General features: G+C 50.7%; 1 protein-coding gene across 2 annotated transcripts in view; it reads right to left on the minus strand.

The window, feature by feature from the left end:
- The window catches only part of LOC121839307 (amyloid-like protein 2), a 92,343-nt gene that overhangs the window by 21,113 nt on the left and 49,840 nt on the right, over window positions 1-21,390 (minus strand). For both annotated transcript variants that reach the window (XM_042297764.1, XM_042297765.1), the window contains exons 2-4: window positions 14,283-14,456; window positions 13,087-13,216; window positions 1,821-1,933 (exon numbers count right to left, since the gene is read on the minus strand). In XM_042297764.1, the coding sequence (XP_042153698.1) occupies window positions 1,821-1,933; window positions 13,087-13,216; window positions 14,283-14,456 (417 nt within the window). The remainder of the gene's footprint in view (window positions 1-1,820; window positions 1,934-13,086; window positions 13,217-14,282; window positions 14,457-21,390) is intronic.

The following is a 21,390-nucleotide window of genomic DNA, read 5'->3' on the forward strand; positions in this document are numbered from 1 at the left end:
GACAACTGGGAAGCACTCAGCCAGACAGGTAGAGAAGGGGGAGGGCAGGGAGAGACAGGTAGAGAAGGGGGAGGGCAGGGAGAGACAGGTAGAGAAGGGGGAGGGCAGGGAGAGACAGGTAGAGAAGGGGGAGGGCAGGGAGAGACAGGTAGAGAAGGGGGAGGGCAGGGAGAGACAGGTAGAGAAGGGGGAGGGCAGGGAGAGACAGGTAGAGAAGGGGGAGGGCAGGGAGAGACAGGTAGAGAAGGGGGAGGGCAGGGAGAGACAGGTAGAGAAGGGGGAGGGCAGGGAGAGACAGGTAGAGAAGGGGGAGGGCAGGGAGAGACAGGTAGAGAAGGGGGAGGGCAGGGAGAGACAGGTAGAGAAGGGGGAGGGCAGGGAGAGACAGGTAGAGAAGGGGAGGGCAGGGAGAGACAGGTAGAGAGGGGGAGGGCAGGGAGAGACAGAGAGAGGGGGAGGGCAGGGAGAGACAGAGAGAGGGGGAGGGGAGGGAGAGACAGGTAGAGAAGGGGAGGGCAGGGAGAGACAGGTAGAGAAGGGGGAGGGGAGGGACTGACAGGTAGAGAGGGAGGAGAGACAGGTAGAGGAGGAGGGAGGGCAGGGAGAGACAGGTAGAGAGGGGGAGGGAGGGAGAGACAGTAACAGCGTGGGAGGAGAGACAGTAACAGCGTGGGAGGAGAGACAGTAACAGCGTGGGAGGAGAGACAGTAACAGCGTGGGAGGAGAGACAGTAACAGCGTGGGAGGAGAGACAGTAACAGCGTGGGAGGAGAGACAGTAACAGCGTGGGAGGAGAGACAGTAACAGCGTGGGAGGAGAGACAGTAACAGCGTGGGAGGAGAGACAGTAACAGCGTGGGAGGAGAGACAGTAACAGCGTGGGAGGAGAGACAGTAACAGCGTGGGAGGAGAGACTGTAAACAGAAACAGTGTAGAGTCCATTGGGCAACATGCCTTCTCTCTACTAGTTACCATAGAAGAACAACAGAGTCCTTGTTTAAAGCCTGTATATTACCCTGCTAGAGAGAGAGACCGACAGACAGAGAGCGAGACAGACAGAGAGCGAGACAGACAGAGAGCGAGACAGACAGAGAGCGAGACAGACAGAGAGCGAGACAGACAGAGAGCGAGACAGACAGAGAGCGAGACAGACAGAGAGCGAGACAGACAGAGAGCGAGACAGACAGAGAGCGAGACAGACAGAGAGCGAGACAGACAGAGAGCGAGACAGACAGAGAGCGAGACAGACAGAGAGCGAGACAGACAGAGAGCGAGACAGACAGAGAGCGAGACAGACAGAGAGCGAGACAGACAGACAGAGAGCGAGACAGACAGACAGAGAGCGAGACAGACAGACAGAGAGACAGACAGACAGAGAGCGAGACAGACAGACAGAGAGACAGACAGAGAGAGAGCGAGACAGACAGAGAGAGAGCGAGACAGACAGAGAGAGAGCGAGACAGACAGAGAGAGAGCGAGACAGACAGACAGAGAGCGAGACAGACAGACAGAGAGCGAGACAGACAGACAGAGAGCGAGACAGACAGACAGCAAGTGAGACCGCCAGACAGAGTAGTTGTATTTTTATTTTACCTTTATTTAACTAGGCAAGTCAGTTTAAGAACAAATTCTTATTTACAGTGACGGCCAAACCCAGACGACACTGGGCCAACTGTGCACCGCCCTATGGGACTCCCAGTCACGGCCGGTTGTGATACAGCCCAGGATCGATTCAGGGTCTGTAATGACGTCTCTAGCAGTGAAGGACACACATGGTTCTTACCTCCTCGGCCACCTCGTGCCTGACACACATGGTTCTTACCTCCTCGGCCACCCCGTGCCACTGTTGGTGACTGACACACATGTCCATCCTCTCCTTGTGGAAGAACCTGCACTTCTCAGGAACCAGCAGCACGTCACTCACAAACTCCCCCACTGAAAGGACATATAGATCAGCATTACACAAACATAACCTAGTGAGCCGTTAGTCTTACACAACATTCATTTTATTACTTTATTCAGCTGGGAAAGGACCTGGACACAGAGAGAAAGACAGAGACAGAGACACAGAAAGAGAGAGAGTGACACAGAAACAGAGAGAGAGAGAGAGAGAGAGACAGAGACAGAGACACACAGACAGAGACACACAGACAGAGACACACAGAGAGAGAGAGAGACAGAGACAGAGACACAGAAATAGAGAGAGAGAGAGAGAGAGAGACACAGAGAGAGAGAGAGAGAGAGAGACACAGAGAGAGAGAGAGACAGAGAGACAGAGACAGAGAGACAGAGACAGAGACACAGAGAGAGACAGAGACAGAGACACAGAAATAGAGAGAGAGAGAGAGAGAGACAGAAACATAGACAGAGAGAGAGACACAGAGACAGAGACAGGGACAGGGGATATAAGGAGATGGGGTTATAAGGAGAGGGGAGGGAGATGGGGATATAAGGAGATATAAGGAGATGGGGATATAAGGAGATGGGGGATATAAGGAGATGGGGATATAAGGAGATGGGGATATAAGGAGATGGGGGATATAAGGAGATATAAGGAGATGGGGATATAAGGAGATGGGGATATAAGGAGATGGGGGATATAAGGAGATGGGGATATAAGGAGATGGGGGATATAAGGAGATGGGGGTATAAGGAGATGGGGGTATAAGGAGATGGGGGTATAAGGAGATGGGGGTATAAGGAGATGGGGGTATAAGGAGATGGGGGTTATAAGGAGATGGGGGTATAAGGAGATGGGGGTATAAGGAGATGGGGGGTATAAGGAGATGGGGGTATAAGGAGATGGGGGTATAAGGAGATGGGGGTATAAGGAGATGGGGATATAAGGAGATGGGGAGGGAGATGGGGATATTAGGAGATGGGGATATAAGGAGATATAAGGAGATGGGGATATAAGGAGAGAGGAGAGGGGGAGACTTTGGGTCCTTATTGAGGAGAGGGTTCTTATTGAGGAGAGGGTGGAGGGATATATAATATATCACTTTAACCATGACATCTTCTCCATCCTGGAGGGGGAGATCAACCATTTCCAGGCCCAGGGACATGTAGTCTGTGGCGACCTAAATGCCAGAACTGGACCAGAACCTGACACCCTATGGTAGGTACACCTATAGTTCATCTCTTGGCAGTAGTACTGTAGACTACTTTATCACTGACCTCAACCCAGAGTCTCTCAGAGCGTTCACAGTCAGCCCACTGACCCCTCTATCAGATCACAGCAGAATCACACTACAGTCGTGGCCAAAAGTTTTGAGAATGACACAAATATTAATTTCCACAAAGCTTGCTGCTTCAGTGTCTTTAGATATTTCTGTCAGATGGTACTATGGAATACTGAAGTATAATTACAAGCATTTCATAAGTGTCAAAGGCTTTTATTGACAATTCCATGAAGTTGATGCAAAGAGTCAATATTTGCAGTGTTGACCCTTCTTTTTCAAGACCTCTGCAATCCGCCCTAGCATGCTGTCAATTAACTTCTGGGCCACATCCTGACTGATGGCAGCCCATTCTTGCATAATCAATGCTTGGAGTTTGTCAGAATGTGTGGGTTTTTGTTTGTCCACCCGCCTCTTGAGGATTGACCACAAGTTCTCAATGGGATTAGGGTCTGGGGAGTTTCCTGGCCATGGACCCAAAATATTGATGTTTTGTTCCCCGAGCCAATTTGTTGCCACTTTTGCCTTATGGCAAGGTGCTCCATCATGCTGGAAAAGGCATTGTTCGTCACCAAACTGTTCCTGGATGGTTGGGGAGAAGTTGCTCTCAGAGGATGTGTTGGTACCATTCTTTATTCATGGCTGTGTTCTTAGGCAAAATTGTGAGTGAGCCCACTCCCTTGGCTGAGAAGCAACCCCACACATGAATGGTCTCAGGATGCTTTACTGTTGGCATGACACAGGACTGATGGTAGCGCTCACCTTGTCTTCTCTGGACGAGCTTTTTTCCATATGCCCCAAACAATCTGAAAGGGGATTCATCAGAGAAAATGACTTTACCCCAGTCCTCAGCAGTCCAATCCCTGTACCTTTTGCAGAATATCAGTCTGTCCCTGATGTTTTTCCTGGAGAGAAGTGGCTTCTTTGCTGCCCTTCTTGACACCAGGCCATCCTCTAAAAGTCTTCGCCTCAGTGTGCGTGTAGATGCACTCACACCTGCCTGCTGCCATTCCTGAGCAAGCTCTGTACTGGTGGTGCCCTGATCCCACAGCTGAATCAACTTAAAGACGGTCCTGGCGCTTGCTGGACTTTCTTGGGCGCCCGAAAGCCTTCTTCACAACAATTTAACCGCTCTCCTTGAAGTTCTTGATGATCCGATAAATGGTTGATTTACATGCAATCTTACTGGCAGCAATATCCTTGCCTGTGAAGCACTTTTTGTGCAAAGCAATGATGACGGCATGTGTTTCCTTGCAGGTAACCATGGTTGACAGAGGAAGAACAATGATTCCAAGCACCACCCTCCAGTCTGTTATTCGAACTCAATCAGCATGACAGAGTGATCTCCAGCCTTGTCCTCGTCAACACTCACACCAGTGTTAACGAGAGAATCACTGACATGATGTCAGCTGGTCCTTTTGTGGCAGGGCTGAAATGCAGCGAAAATGTTTTTTGGGGATTCAGTTAATTTGCATGGCAAAAAGGGACTTTACGATTCATCTGATCACTCTTCATAACATTCTGGAGTACATGCAAATTACCATCATACAAACTGAGGCAGCAGAATTTGTGAAAATTATTATTTGTGTCATTCTCAAAACTTTTGGCCACGACTGTACTTGAACAGAGCAATACTCAATCATGAGACATCAAAACCAAAGACCTGTATTAAGAAATACTACAGATGGAAGGAAAGTAGTGTGGAAACTAACCAAAAAACTTCCTGCACAAAAATATTAACCTAAGAAAATGAAAAACAATAACAAATTAAATGGTTTGATGAAGAATGCAAAAACCTAAGAAAGAAATGGCATGAGGGTCATATACAAATGGATAGAAAGTGGGAAAACATACGACAAAAATAAAGCTCAAATCCACAAACAACTTTATTAAAATTCGTTTTAAAAAACACTGATTTCTTTCCACGGGGCCGTGGGGTGAGACAGGAATGCAGCTTGGGCCCCACCCATCAACATAGAAGCTAAAATATCTGTGGTACGTGTACGTACGCCCTGGCAGTATATATATAGTGAATATAGATGGTGTATATATAGTGTATAGGCCTGTCTCCCATATGAATCTTCTCTTTGTGTCAGACTGGGTTCATATTCCTTCAATTTAATTTTTATTTATTTATTTATCAGGATATGGATGTATATTTATTTATAAATAATTATTGTTTGGATAATCTTATTTACTATTATGTATTATTATTATTATCTATTATTTACTATTATGTAGAGTATTTTTGGGGGGGCATTTAAATAAACAAATATTTTACGCAGAGAAGAGGAACTTTAAATTATTGTTTGTTTGTTTTACATGTCAATTAATCCCATAAGGGATGGGTTGCCACAACAAACCAAGAAATTCATTCATTCAATCACACATGTATATCAATGAATTGGCGCGGGCACTAGAACAGTCTGCAGCACCCGGCCTCACCCTACTAGAATTTGAAGTCAAATGTCTACTGTTTGCTGATGATCTGGTGCTTCTGTCTCCAACCAAGGGCCTGGGACCTGACAGACCTGGGCCCTGACAGACCTGGGACCTGACAGACCTGGGACCTGACAGACCTGGGACCTGACAGACCTGGGACCTGACAGACCTGGGACCTGACAGACCTGGGCCCTGACAGTACGTCTCAGTAAGACAAAAATAATGGTGTTCCAAAAAAGGTCCTGTCACCAGGACCACAAATACAAATTCCATCTAGACACCATTGCCCTAGAGCAGACAAAAAACTATACATACCTCTGCCTAAACATCAGCACCACAGGTAACTTCCACAAAGCTGTGAATGATCTGACAGACAAGGCAAGAAGAACCTTCTATGCCATCAAAAGGAACATAAAATTCGACATACCAACTAGGATCTGGCTAAAAATACTTGAATCAGTCATAGAACCCATTGCCCTTTATGGTTGTGAGGTCTGGGGTCCGCTCACCAACCAAGACTTCACAAAATGGGACAAACACCAAATTGAGACTCTGCATGCAGATTCTGCAAAAATATCCCCAGTGTACAACGTAGAACACCAAATAATGTATGCAGAGAACAGAAAGGAGCAGGAGAAAGAGAAGGTTGAGATGGAAGGATGGATGAAACCATATAATGGAGGTGTAGAGGCCCAGAAAGAGGAGGCCTGTGATCTGCTAACTGGTCGTTAGGTGGTTCAACAACAACCAGGCCTGAGGACAGCATTACACCACTAGACAGGGAGGGAGAGAAGGAAGAGAAAGAGAAGGCAGTGGTTTAGATAATGAGAGAGTAGGGAGCTGGAAATAGCAGAGCTACACAGGAGGACTCTCTCTCTGCTATGTGAGGTTCTGAACTGTGAGGTTCTGTACTGTGAGGTTCTGAACTGTGAGGTTCTGTACTGTGAGGTTCTGTACTGTGAGGTTCTGTACTGTGAGGTTCTGTACTGTGAGGTGCTACACTGTGAGGTGCTACACTGTGAGGTGCTGTACTGTGAGGTGCTTGTGACCTCGCTGCTATGTGAGGTGCTGTACTGTGAGGTGCTGTACTGTGAGGTGCTACGCTGTGAGGTGCTGTACTGTGAGGTGCTTGTGACCTCGCTGCTATGTGAGGTGCTGTACTGTGAGGTTCTGTACTGTGAGGTTCTGTACTGTGAGATGCTACACTGTGAGGTGCTGTACTGTGAGATGCTGTACTGTGAGATGCTGTACTGTGAGGTGCTACGCTGTGAGGTGCTACGCTGTGAGATGCTGTACTGTGAGATGCTGTACTGTGAGGTGCTGTGCTGTGAGGTGCTACGCTGTGAGGTGCTACGCTGTGAGGTGCTGTACTGTGAGGTGCTGTACTGTGAGGTGCTACGCTGTGAGGTGCTGTACTGTGAGGTGCTACGCTGTGAGGTGCTGTACTGTGAGGTGCTGTACTGTGAGGTGCTACGCTGTGAGGTGCTACGCTGTGAGGTGCTACGCTGTGAGGTGCTGTACTGTGAGGTGCTGTACTGTGAGGTGCTACGCTGTGAGGTGCTACGCTGTGAGGTGCTACGCTGTGAGGTGCTGTACTGTGAGGTGCTACGCTGTGAGGTGCTACGCTGTGAGGTGCTACGCTGTGAGGTGCTGTACTGTGAAGTGCTGTATTGTGAAGTGCTTGTGACCTGCTGCCTCCACAGTAAATGTCTTTGCCAGCCTTGGCCATCCTATTGCTTCTGACGGAGTGTGTGGATCTCTAGTAAAACCACAGCCCAAGGCTGAGATTAGTCAATAAAATGCCTCTCCAATATGTCTCTCCTCTCTTCTCCTCATCTAGCCTGTTTTTAACGTCTCCGCTCCTGGCCCGTGAGCCGGCCTGTCCGCACGCTCCTGGCCCGTGAACCGGCCTGTCCGCACGCTCCTGGCCCGTGAACCGGCCTGTCCGCACGCTCCTGGCCCGTGAACCGGCCTGTCCGCACGCTCCTGGCCCGTGAACCGGCCTGTCCGCACGCTCCTGGCCCGTGAACCGGCCTGTCCGCACGCTCCTGGCCCGTGAACCGGCCTGTCCGCACGCTCCTGGCCCGTGAACCGGCCTGTCCGCACGCTCCTGGCCCGTGAACCGGCCTGTCCGCACGCTCCTGGCCCGTGAACCGGCCTGTCCGCACGCTCCTGGCCCGTGAACCGGCCTGTCCGCACGCTCCTGGCCCGTGAACCGGCCTGTCCGCACGCTCCTGGCCCGTGAACCGGCCTGTCCGCACGCTCCTGGCCCGTGAACCGGCCTGTCCGCACGCTCCTGGCCCGTGAACCGGCCTATCCGGTTCTACACACCATGATGTTACCCTGGTCTAAACACCATGATGTTACCCTGGTCTAAACACCATGATGTTACCCTGGTCAACACGCCATGATGTTACCCTGGTCTACACGCCATTATATCACCCTGGTCTACACGCCATGATGTTACCCTGGTCTACACGCCATGATGTTACCCTGGTCTACACGCCATGATATTACCCTGGTCAACACGCCATGATGTTACCCTGGTCTACACCCCATGATGTTACCCTGGTCTACACCCCATGATGTTACCCTGGTCTACACCCCATGATGTTACCCTGGTCTACACCCCATAATGTTACCCTGGTCTACGCCCCATGTTATTACACCCCATGTTATTACACCCCATGTTATTACACCCCATGATGTTACCCTGGTCTACACCCCATGATGTTACCCTGGTCTACACCCCATGATGTTACCCTGGTCTACACCCCATGATGTTACCCTGGTCTACACCCCATGATGTTACCCTGGTCTACACCCCATGATGTTACCCTGGTCTACACCCCATGATGTTACCCTGGTCTACACCCCATGATGTTACCCTGGTCTACACCCCATGATGTTACCCTGGTCTACACCCCATGATGTTACCCTGGTCTACACCCCATGATGTTACCCTGGTCTACACCCCATGATGTTACCCTGGTCTACGCCCCATGATATTACCCAGGTCCACACGACATGATGTTACCCTGGTCTACACCCCATGATGTTACCCTGGTCTACACCCCATGATGTTACCCTGGTCTACACCCCATAATGTTACCCTGGTCTACGCCCCATGATATTACCCTGGTCTACGCCCCATGTTATTACCCTGGTCTACACCCCATGTTATTACACCCCATGATATTACCCTGGTCTACACACCATGATGTTACCCTGGTCTACACCCCATGATGTTACCCTGGTCTACACCCCATGATGTTACCCTGGTCTACACCCCATGATGTTACCCTGGTCTACACCCCATGATGTTACCCTGGTCTACACCCCATGATGTTACCCTGGTCTACACCCCATGATGTTACCCTGGTCTACACCCCATGATGTTACCCTGGTCTACACCCCATGATGTTACCCTGGTCTACACCCCATGATGTTACCCTGGTCTACACCCCATGATGTTACCCTGGTCTACGCCCCATGATATTACCCAGGTCCACACGACATGATATTACCCTGGTCTACACGCCATGATATTACCCTGGTCTACACGCCATGATATTACCCTGGTCTACAGGCCATGATATTACCCTGGTCTAAACACCATGATGTTACCCTGGTCAACACGCCATGATGTTACCCTGGTCTACACCCCATGATGTTACCCTGGTCTACACCCCATGATATTACCCTGGTCTACACCCCATGATATTACCCTGGTCTACACGCCATGATATTACCCTGGTCTACACGCCATGATATTACCCTGGTCTACACACCATGTTATTACACGCCATGATATTACCCTGGTCTACACACCATGATATTACCCTGGTCTACACACCATGTTATTACACACCATGATGTTACCCTGGTCTACACGCCATGATATTACGCTGGTCTAAATGCCATGATGTTACCCTGGTCTACACCCCATGTTATTACACACCATGATATTACCCTGGTCTACACACCATGATGTTACCCTGGTCTACACGCCATGATATTACCCTGGTCTACACACCATGATGTTACCCTGGTCTACACACCATGATATTACCCTGGTCTACACGCCATGATATTACCCTGGTCTACACACCATGATATTACCCTGGTCTACACACCATGATGTTACCCTGGTCTACACACCATGATGTTACCCTGGTCTACACACCATGATGTTACCCTGGTCTACACACCATTATATCACCCTGGTCTACACACCATGATATTACCCTGGTCTACACACCATGATATTACCCTGGTCTACACACCATGATATTACCCTGGTCTACACACCATGATATTACCCTGGTCTACACACCATTATATCACCCTGGTCTACACACCATGATATTACCCTGGTCTACACACCATGATATTACCCTGGTCTACACACCATGATATTACCCTGGTCTACACCCCATGATGTGTAGACCAGGGTGCTTGTTCTAGGTCCCAAGAAACAAAGAGATCTTCTGTTGAATCTGACAATTAATCTTAATGGTTGTACAGTCGTCTCAAATAAAACTGTGAAGGACCTCTGCGTTACTCTGGACCCTGATCTCTCTTTTGAAGAACATATCAAGACCATTTCAAGGACATCTTTTTTCCATCTACGTAACATTGCAAAAATCAGAAACTTTCTGTCCAAAAATGATGCAGAAAAATTAATCCATGCTTTTGTCACTTCTAGGTTAGACTACTGCAATGCTCTATTTTCCGGCTACCCGGATAAAGCACTAAATAAACTTCAGTTAGTGCTAAATACGGCTGCTAGAATCCTGACTAGAACCAAAAAATTTGATCATATTACTCCAGTGCTAGCCTCTCTACACTGGCTTCCTGTCAAAGCAAGGGCTGATTTCAAGGTTTTACTGCTAACCTACAAAGCATTACATGGGCTTGCTCCTACCTATCTCTCTGATTTGGTCCTGCCGTACATACCTACACGTACGCTATGGTCACAAGACGCAGGCCTCCTAATTGTCCCTAGAATTTCTAAGCAAACAGCTGGAGGCAGGGCTTTCTCCTATAGAGCTCCATTTTTATGGAATGGTCTGCCTACCCATGTCAGAGACGCAAACTCGGTCTCAACCTTTAAGTCTTTACTGAAGACTCATCTCTTCAGTGGACCGTATGATTGAGTGTAGTCTGGCCCAGGAGTGGGAAGGTGAACGGAAAGGCTCTGGAGCAACAAACCGCCCTTGCTGTCTCTGCCTGGCCGGTTCCCCTCTTTCCACTGGAATTCTCTGCCTCTAACCCTATTACAGGGGCTGAGTCACTGGCTTACTGGGGCTCTCTCATGCCGTCCCTGGAGGGGGTGCGTCACCTGAGTGGGTTGATTCACTGTTGTGGTCATCCTGTCTGGGTTGGCGCCCCCCCCCCCTTGGGTTGTGCCGTGGCGGAGATCTTTGTGGGCTATACTCAGCCTTGTCTCAGGATGGTAAGTTGGTGGTTGAAGATATCCCTCTAGTGGTGTGGGGGCTGTGCTTTGGCAAAGTGGGTGGGGTTATATCCTTCCTGTTTGGCCCTGTCCGGGGGTGTCCTCGGATGGGGCCACAGTGTCTCCTGACCCCTCCTGTCTCAGCCTCCAGTATTTATGCTGCAGTAGTTTATGTGTCGGGGGGCTGGGGTCAGTTTGTTATATCTGGAGTACTTCTCCTGTCCTATTCGGTGTCCTGTGTGAATCTAAGTGTGCATTCTCTAATTCTCTCCTTCTCTCTTTCTTTCTCTCTCTCAGAGGACCTGAGCCCTAGGACCATGCCCCAGGACTACCTGACATGATGACTCCTTGCTGTCCCCAGTCCACCTGGCCATGCTGCTGCTCCAGTTTCAACTTCCACCTGACTGTGCTGCTGCTCCAGTTTCAACTGTTCTGCCTTATTATTATTCGACCATGCTGGTCATTTATGAACATTTGAACATCTTGGCCATTTTCTGTTATAATCTCCACCCGGCACAGCCAGAAGAGGACTGGCCACCCCACATAGCCTGGGTCCTCTCTAGGTTTCTTCCTAGGTTTTGGCCTTTCTAGGGAGTTTTTCCTAGCCACCGTGCTTCTACACCTGCATTGCTTGCTGTTTGGGGTTTTAGGCTGGGTTTCTGTACAGCACTTTGAGATATCAGCTGATGTACGAAGGGCTATATAAATAAATTTGATTTGATGTTACCCTGGTCTACACACCATGATGTTACCCTGGTCTACACACCATGATGTTACCCTGGTCTACACGCCATGATGTTACCCTGGTCTACACGCCATGATGTTACCCTGGTCTACACGCCATGATGTTACCCTGGTCTACACGCCATGATGTTACCCTGGTCTACACGCCATGATGTTACCCTGGTCTACACGCCATGATGTTACCCTGGTCTACACGCCATTATGTCACCCTGGTCTACACGCCATGATATTACCCTGGTCTACACGCCATGATGTTACCCTGGTCTACACGCCATGATGTTACCCTGGTCTACACACCATGATGTTACCCTGGTCTACACACCATGATGTCACCCTGGTCTACACACCATGATGTCACCCTGGTCTACACACCATGATGTCACCCTGGTCTACACACCATGATGTCACCCTGGTCTACACACCATGATGTCACCCTGGTCTACACACCATGATATTACCCTGGTCTACACACCATGATGTTACCCTGGTCTACACACCATGATGTTACCCTGGTCTACACACCATGATGTTACCCTGGTCTACACACCATGATGTTACCCTGGTCTACACACCATTATATCACCCTGGTCTACACACCATGATATTACCCTGGTCTACACACCATGATTTTACCCTGGTCTACACACCATGATTTTACCCTGGTCTACACACCATGATGTTACCCTGGTCTACACACCATGATGTTACCCTGGTCTACACACCATGATATTACCCTGGTCTACACACCATGATGTTACCCTGGTCTACACACCATGATGTTACCCTGGTCTACACACCATGATGTTACCCTGGTCTACACACCATGATATTACCCTGGTCTACACGCCATGATGTTACCCTGGTCTACACGCCATGATATTACCCTGGTCTACACGCCATGATGTTACCCTGGTCTACACGCCATGATGTTACCCTGGTCTACACGCCATGATGTTACTCTGGTCTACACGCCATGATGTTACCCTGGTCTACACACCATGATGTTATACAGGAGGAATAGTCAAAACACTTGCTTCGTAAGAAGGTTTTCACAATTAGTGATAGTTAGGTAACGCAACCCGAAATGGCCCAGCCCCCTCGTCCTGGCCCAAAGTCCGGGCACGTCCACTGAGGCCCAGTGAGTCTCTGGAGCTGGGCCATGGAAACAAAGTCCGAGACCTTTATGTCAAACACTGGGGAAACCTCCAATGGAAAGTCAACAGAATAGTGTTATATATTATCTATGACCCTTTGGTGGTTCTCACCTAAACATTTGTAAGGCACCACGATGTGGGCGTGGCCTTTACACAGCTTCTTCTCCTTCTTGCACCAGTTCTCAATCCTGATTGGCTGGTTGGCCTCCACCACGTTAGTGATCTGGAGCTCAGGGTACATCTGAGAGAAAGAGAGAGGGGAGGGAGGCGTTGGAGAGAGGCAGGGAGAGAGGCGGGGGGGGGAGAGAGAGAGAGAGAGAGGCGGGGGAGAGGGAGAGAGAGAGGCGGGGGAGAGAGAGAGAGAGAGGAGAGGCGGGGGAGAGAGAGAGAGAGAGGGAGAGGCGGGGGAGAGAGAGAGAGAGAGGGAGAGGCGGGGGAGAGAGAGAGAGGGAGAGGCGGGGGAGAGAGAGAGAGAGAGAGGCGGGGAAGAGAGAGAGGGAGAGGCGGGGGGAGAGAGAGAGAGGGAGAGGCGGGGGAGAGAGAGAGAGAGAGAGAGAGAGAGAGAGAGAGGGAGAGGGAGAGGCGGGGGAGGGGGAGAGAGAGAGAGAGAGAGAGGCGGGGGAGAGAGAGAGAGGCGGGGGAGAGAGGTAGAGCGAGAGAGAGAGAGACAGAGAGAGAGAGAGAGAGAGAGAGGGATAAATGGTGTTTCTTCATTACCTATTCATCTCCCTCCTGTCTCCAGTTAGCTCAGCATGTGAATATACTTGGACAACAAATCCTCACAAAAATAGTAAACCAAGGAGAATTCCAACAAGTGAGGACATGTTGACATTTTGCCAGTCCTAAAAAAGAAAAAAGCTATTTTAGGTTTAGGGATTAGATTGAGGGTCAGGGATTAGATTGAGGGTTAGGTTTAGAGATTAAGGGTTAGAATTAGGGTTAGGGATTGGATTGAGGGTTAGGTTTAGGGTTAGGTTTAAATATTGGGGGTTAGGGATTAGATTAAGGGTTAGAATTAATGATTTGGAATGAGAATCAATTGTTGGTCCCCAAACAATCCTCACAAATATAGTAATAGACAATTGTGTGTGTGTGTCTTTAGATATGGTGTACAGTTAGGGGTTACAGTAGTTTACAGAGACAGACAAGGAGAGATGGATGTGTTTATATGATAATATCTATGGAGGGTCTGTATAACACAGTGAATAAAGACCTGAGTCAGCGGAGAGACCGTAGGAAGGTCAACCGACTGTGGAGTCACGCTGATAATGGTCCCCCTACAGGTTAACAGTGTAACATGGTCTCACCTCCTGACAGTAGCGCAGCACGCCCTCTTTGGTTCCTACACAGCTCTTCAGCCCGGAAGGGTCCGGTTCCCAGCGTCCTGTCTGGATGTTTACGTGCATGTTGAGCTTCCCACAGAACATGGCCACCTGAGGCTCCGCTACGGCAAAACCTGTGCCCGCATTGGCTGCAAGTGCCTGGAAGGAGGGGAGAGAGAGGGAGAGAGAAAGAGGGAAGGGAGAGAGGAGAGAGAGAGAGAAATGGGAGGTTAATGCATATACTCATTACAGAGTAGTAAAGTTAGGGAGGGAATATTCTGTCAGCCGGGCCAGCCTTCAGACCTGAGTGTCAGTCTGCCCTGATGAAGGCTCTGTGGGCTGTAACCTACAGACACGCGCGCGCGCGCCCGACGGGAGGCCCTACAGACGACCCCCCCATGGAAGGCCCTACAGATGACACCCCCCACATGGGAGGCCCTACAGCCTACCCCCGCCCTACAGACGACACCCCCCCCACGGGAGGCCCTACAGCCCCCCACATGGGAGGCCCGACCCACATGAAAAGTTTAATGTAATTTACATTAAGGTCGCCCGTTCTGTGAGATATTAAATGTTGTGATTTCACAACAAGCAAATGTAAAAATGTCCATAACGCTGTTAAAACCCTTATGTCATAGTCAGGGTAGCAGCCGACCCCGGGAGGCCCTACAGATGACCCCCCACACCCCCCACACACACACACACACACACACGTCCATAACGCTGTTAAAACCCTTATGTCATAGTCAGGGTAGCAGCCAACCCCCGGGAGGCCCTACAGACGACCCCCCCACACACACACACGTCCATAATGCTGTTAAAACCCTTATGTCATAGTCAGGGTAGTAGCCAACCCCTTTGAGGCCCTACAGACGACCCACCCCCACACACACACACATGTCCATAATGCTGTTAAAACCCTTATGTCATAGTCAGGGTAGCAGCGGTTCAGTTGTCTTGTCGGCCAACCAGGGATGAAAACCCCTTATCGGCACAACTCTAAGTAGCCTGATCACAAAGCCAAAGCACTAGAAAACCTTTGGTTCTGCTACAACAGCAGGAAGGAGACACAACGGCCCGGTCATGAGTAGTTCATTGACAGGTCATATCAACACTAGTTCACCCCTCAGTGTGAGGGTGTCACACAGTTAACTCTCATTAATCAGTAAGCCCAGGCTCTTAGCATCACTAACTTGCCAGTGTGTGTGTGACATCTCTCTCAGTCTAGAGCTGTAGCTTGTTCTATCATGGTCATACAGTACAGCGCAGTACAGTAGAGCACAGTGCAGTACAGTAGAGCACAGTGCAGTACAGTAGAGCACAGTGCAGTACAGCACAGTAGAGCACAGTAGAGCACAGTGCAGTATAGCAGAGCACAGTAGAGCACAGTGCAGCACAGTAGAGCACAGTGCAGCACAGTAGAGCACAGTAGAGCACAGTGCAGTACAGTGCAGTAGAGCACAGTAGAGCACAGTGCAGTACAGTAGAGCGCAGTGCACTACAGTAGAGCACAGTGCAGTACATTCGAGCACAGTGCAGTAGAGTAGAGCGCAGTGCAGTGCTCTACAGTGCAGTGCTCTACAGTAGAGCGCAGTGCAGTACAGCGCAGTGCAGTACAGTAGAGTGCAGTGCCGTACAGTAGAGCGCAGTGCCGTACAGTAGAGCGCAGTGCAGTACAGTAGAGCGCAGTGCAGTAGAGCGCAGTGCAGTACAGTAGAGCACAGTTGAGCGCAGTGCAATACAGTAGAGCACAGTGCAATACAGTAGAGCACAGTACATTACAGTAGAGCACAGCGCAATACAGTAGAGCACAGCGCAATACAGTAGAGCACAGTACATTACAGTAGAGCACAGCGCAATACAGTAGAGCACAGTACATTACAGTAGAGCACAGCGCAATACAGTAGAGCACAGTGCAATAGAGCGCAGTAGAGTAGAGCACAGTACATTACAGTAGAGCACAGCGCAATACAGTAGAGCACAGTGCAATAGAGCGCAATACAGTAGCGCACAGTGCAATAGAGCGCAGTAGAGTAGAGCACAGTGCAGTACATTACAATAGAGTGCAATGCACTACAGTAGAGCACAGTGCACTACAGTAGAGCGCAGTGCAGTACAGTAGAGCATAGTGCAGTACAGTAGAGCGCAGTGCAGTACAGAAGAGCATAGTGCAGTACAGTATAGTGCAGTACAGTAGAGTGCAGTACAGTAGAGTGCAGTACAGTAGAGCGCAGTACAGTACAGTAGAGCACAGTGCAGTACAGTATAGTGCAGTACAGTAGAGCGCAGTGCAGTAGAGCGCAGTACAGTAGAGCGCGGGTTCCCAAACCTTTTCACCTTCCAGCATTGGGGAACTTCCCTTACCCCCTGCTTGTGAGCCACGGGCATAAGTCCTGTTCACACCCCTCGTTGGTGGGGAGAACATTTTCCAGGTTTAAAAACGTATTTCCTGCCATGCTATACATTTTGTCACGTCTAATGTGTGAGTGATTCAAAACATTACTACAATATCTACGGGTTAAAAAACCTAGCTAGAAACCGTTAGTTGTACTCCCTGTATATAGCCATGTTATTACCTGTTACTCCCTGTATATAACCATGTTATTACCTGGTACTCCCTGTATATAACCATGTTATTACCTGGTACTCCATGTATATAACCATGTTATTACCTGATACTCCCTGTATATAGCCATGTTATTACCTGGTACTCCCTGTATATAGCCATGTTATTATCTGGTACTCCCTGTATATAGCCATGTTATTACCTGGTACTCCCTGTATATAGTCATGTTATTACCTGGTACTCCCTGTATATAGCAATGTTATTACCTGGTACTCCCTGTATATAGCAATGTTATTACCAGGTACTCCCTGTATATAGCCATGTTATGACCTGGTACTTCCTGTATATAGTCATGTTATTACCTGGTACTTCCTGTATATAGCCATGTTATTACCTGGTACTTCCTGTATATAGCCATGTTATTACCTGGTACTTCCTGTATATAGCCATGTTATTACCTGGTACTCCCTGTATATAACCATGTTATTACCTGGTACTCCCTGTATATAGCCATGTTATTACCTGGTACTCCCTGTATATAGCCATGTTATTACCTGGTACTTCCTGTATATAACCATGTTATTACCTGGTACTTCCTGTATATAGCCATGTTATTACCAGCCCAGACAACAGTCCAGAACAATAACACCCCCTCCACCAGACCCAGACATCAGTCCAGCTCAACAACACCCCCTCAACCAGACAACAGTCCAGCACAACAACACCCCCTCAACCAGACAACAGTCCAGCACAACAACACCCCAACCAGACCCAGACATCAGTCCAGCTCAACAACACCCCTCAACCAGACAACAGTCCAGCTCAACAACACCCCTCAACCAGACCCAGACAACAACACCCCTCAACCAGACCCAGACAACAACACCCCCTCAACCAGACCCAGACAACAACACCCCCTCAACCAGACCCAGACAACAACACCCCTCAACCAGACCCAGACAACAACACCCCTCAACCAGACCCAGACAACAACACCCCCTCAACCAGACCCAGACAACAACACCCCCTCAACCAGACCCAGACAACAACACCCCCTCAACCAGACCCAGACAACAGTCCAGCATAACAACAAGGTGGAGAAACAACATCAACAAGAGAAAAACAAAGCAGGGTGAGGAGGATGGAGGAGAGGGTGAGGGGGATGGAGGAGAGGGTGAGGGGGATGGAGGAGAGGATCAGACTGATGGAGGAGAGGGTGAGGGGGTGGAGGAGAGGATCAGACTGATGGAGGAGAGGGTGAGGGGATGGAGGAGAGGGTGAGGAGGATGGAGGAGAGGATCAGACTGATGGAGGAGAGGGTGAGGGGGTGGAGGAGAGGATCAGACTGATGGAGGAGAGGATCAGACTGATGGAGGAGAGGATCAGACTGATGGAGGAGAGGGTGAGGGGGATGGAGGAGAGGGTGAGGGGGATGGAGGAGAGGGTGAGAGGGATGGAGGAGAGGGTGAGGAGGATGGAGGAGAGGGTGAGGGGATGGAGGAGAGGGTGAGGGGGATGGAGGAGAGGGTGAGGGGGATGGAGGAGAGGGTGAGGAGGATGGAGGAGAGGGTGAGGGGGATGGAGGAGAGGGTGAGGAGGATGGAGGATGGAGGAGAGGCTCAGACTGATGGAGGAGAGGGTGAGGGGGATGGAGGAGAGGGTGAGGGGGATGGAGGAGAGGATCAGACTGATGGAGGAGAGGGTGAGGAGGATGGAGGAGAGGGTGAGGGGGATGGAGGAGAGGGTGAGGGGGATGGAGGAGAGGGTGAGGAGGATGGAGGAGAGGATCAGACTGATGGAGGAGAGGGTGAGGGGGTGGAGGAGAGGATCAGACTGATGGAGGAGAGGTTGAGGTGGATGGAGGAGAGGGTGAGGGGGTGGAGGAGAGGATCAGACTGATGGAGGAGAGGGTGAGGGGATGGAGGAGAGGGTGAGGGGGTGGAGGAGAGGATCAGACTGATGGAGGAGAGGGTGAGGTGGATGGAGGAGAAGGTGAGGGGTGGAGGAGAGGATCAGACTGATGGAGGAGAGGGTGAGGGGATGGAGGAGAGGGTGAGGGGGATGGAGGAGAGGGTGAGGGGGATGGAGGAGAGGGTGAGGAGGATGGAGGAGAGGGTGAGGAGGATGGAGGAGAGGGTGAGGGGGATGGAGGAGAGGATCAGACTGATGGAGGAGAGGGTGAGGGGGTGGAGGAGAGGATCAGACTGATGGAGGAGAGGATCAGACTGATGGAGGAGAGGATCAGACTGATGGAGGAGAGGGTGAGGGGGATGGAGGAGAGGGTGAGGGGGATGGAGGAGAGGGTGAGAGGGATGGAGGAGAGGGTGAGGAGGATGGAGGAGAGGGTGAGGGGGATGGAGGAGAGGGTGAGGGGGATGGAGGAGAGGGTGAGGGGGATGGAGGAGAGGGTGAGGAGGATGGAGGAGAGGGTGAGGGGGATGGAGGAGAGGGTGAGGAGGATGGAGGATGGAGGAGAGGCTCAGACTGATGGAGGAGAGGGTGAGGGGGATGGAGGAGAGGGTGAGGGGGATGGAGGAGAGGATCAGACTGATGGAGGAGAGGGTGAGGAGGATGGAGGAGAGGGTGAGGGGGATGGAGGAGAGGGTGAGGGGGATGGAGGAGAGGGTGAGGAGGATGGAGGAGAGGATCAGACTGATGGAGGAGAGGGTGAGGGGGTGGAGGAGAGGATCAGACTGATGGAGGAGAGGTTGAGGTGGATGGAGGAGAGGGTGAGGGGGTGGAGGAGAGGATCAGACTGATGGAGGAGAGGGTGAGGGGATGGAGGAGAGGGTGAGGGGGTGGAGGAGAGGATCAGACTGATGGAGGAGAGGGTGAGGTGGATGGAGGAGAAGGTGAGGGGGTGGAGGAGAGGATCAGACTGATGGAGGAGAGGGTGAGGGGATGGAGGAGAGGGTGAGGGGGATGGAGGAGAGGGTGAGGGGGATGGAGGAGAGGGTGAGGAGGATGGAGGAGAGGGTGAGGAGGATGGAGGAGAGGGTGAGGAGGATGGAGGAGAGGGTGAGGGGGATGGAGGAGAGGATCAGACTGATGGAGGAGAGGGTGAGGGGGGTGGAGGAGAGGATCAGACTGATGGAGGAGAGGGTGAGGGGATGGAGGAGAGGGTGAGGAGGATGGAGGAGAGGATCAGACTGATGGAGGAGAGGGTGAGGGGATGGAGGAGAGGGTGAGGGGATGGAGGAGAGGGTGAGGGGGATGGAGGAGAGGGTGAGGGGGATGGAGGAGAGGGTGAGGAGGATGGAGGAGAGGGTGAGGAGGATGGAGGAGAGGGTGAGGAGGATGGAGGAGAGGGTGAGGAGGATGGAGGAGAGGGTGAGGAGGATGGAGGAGAGGGTGAGGAGGATGGAGGAGAGGGTGAGGAGGATGGAGGAGAGGGTGAGGGGGATGGAGGAGAGGGTGAGGAGGATGGAGGAGAGGCTCAGACTGATGGAGGAGAGGGTGAGGGGGATGGAGGAGAGGGTGAGGAGGATGGAGGAGAAGATCAGACTGATGGAGGAGAGGGTGAGGAGGATGGAGGAGAGGGTGAGGGGGATGGAGGAGAGGGTGAGGAGGATGGAGGAGAGGGTGAGGGGATGGAAGAGAGGGTGATGGGGGTGGAGGAGAGGATCAGACTGCTGGAGGAGAGGGTGAGGGGATGGAGGAGAGGGTGAGGGGATGGAGGAGAGGGTGAGGGGATGGAGGAGAGGGTGAAGGGGACAACGTGTGACAGAACAAGCCCGTAGAGAGCCAGCCACTCCCGCATAGAAGCCAGTAGAACAGTCCACCTCAGAACCTGACCATAGCCTCAACATCACAGCAGAACAGTGAGTAAGGCTAGTTTACTGAATTTCCGCCTGTCTGACGTGCCCAAAGTAAACAGCCTGTTCCTCAGGCCCAGAAGCCAGGATATACATATAAATTGGTAACATTGGATAGAAAACACTCTAAAACTGTTAAAATAATGAGTATAACAGAACTGATATAGCAGGCGAAAACCTCGAGGAAAATCCAGGGAGGGAGGGAGGGAGGGACTGGAGAAGTGGAGAGGGAGGGAGGGAGAGACTGGAGAATAGAGGATTCCTGATTAAATCGGCATGGTCGATTAATTAGGGCCAATTTCAAGGTTTCATAACAATCGGTAATCAGCATTTTTGGACGCTGATTATGGCCGATTACATTGCATGAGGAAACTGCATGGCAGGATGACCACCTGTTACGCGAGTGCAGCAAGAAGCCAAGGTAAGTTGCCTGTTACGCGAGTGCAGCAAGAAGCCAAGGTAAGTTGCCTGTTACGCGAGTGCAGCAAGAAGCCAAGGTAAGTTGCCTGTTACGCGAGTGCAGCAAGAAGCCAAGGTAAGTTGCCTGTTACGTTAGTGCAGCAAGAAGCCAAGGTAAGTTGCCTGTTACGCGAGTGCAGCAAGAAGCCAAGGTAAGTTGCCTGTTACGCGAGTGCAGCAAGAAGCCAAGGTAAGTTGCCTGTTACGCGAGTGCAGCAAGAAGCCAAGGTAAGTTGCCTGTTACGCGAGTGCA

Source organism: Oncorhynchus tshawytscha, linkage group LG14 (genome assembly GCF_018296145.1).
Source record: "Oncorhynchus tshawytscha isolate Ot180627B linkage group LG14, Otsh_v2.0, whole genome shotgun sequence".
NCBI classification, from domain to species: Eukaryota; Metazoa; Chordata; class Actinopteri; order Salmoniformes; family Salmonidae; genus Oncorhynchus; species Oncorhynchus tshawytscha.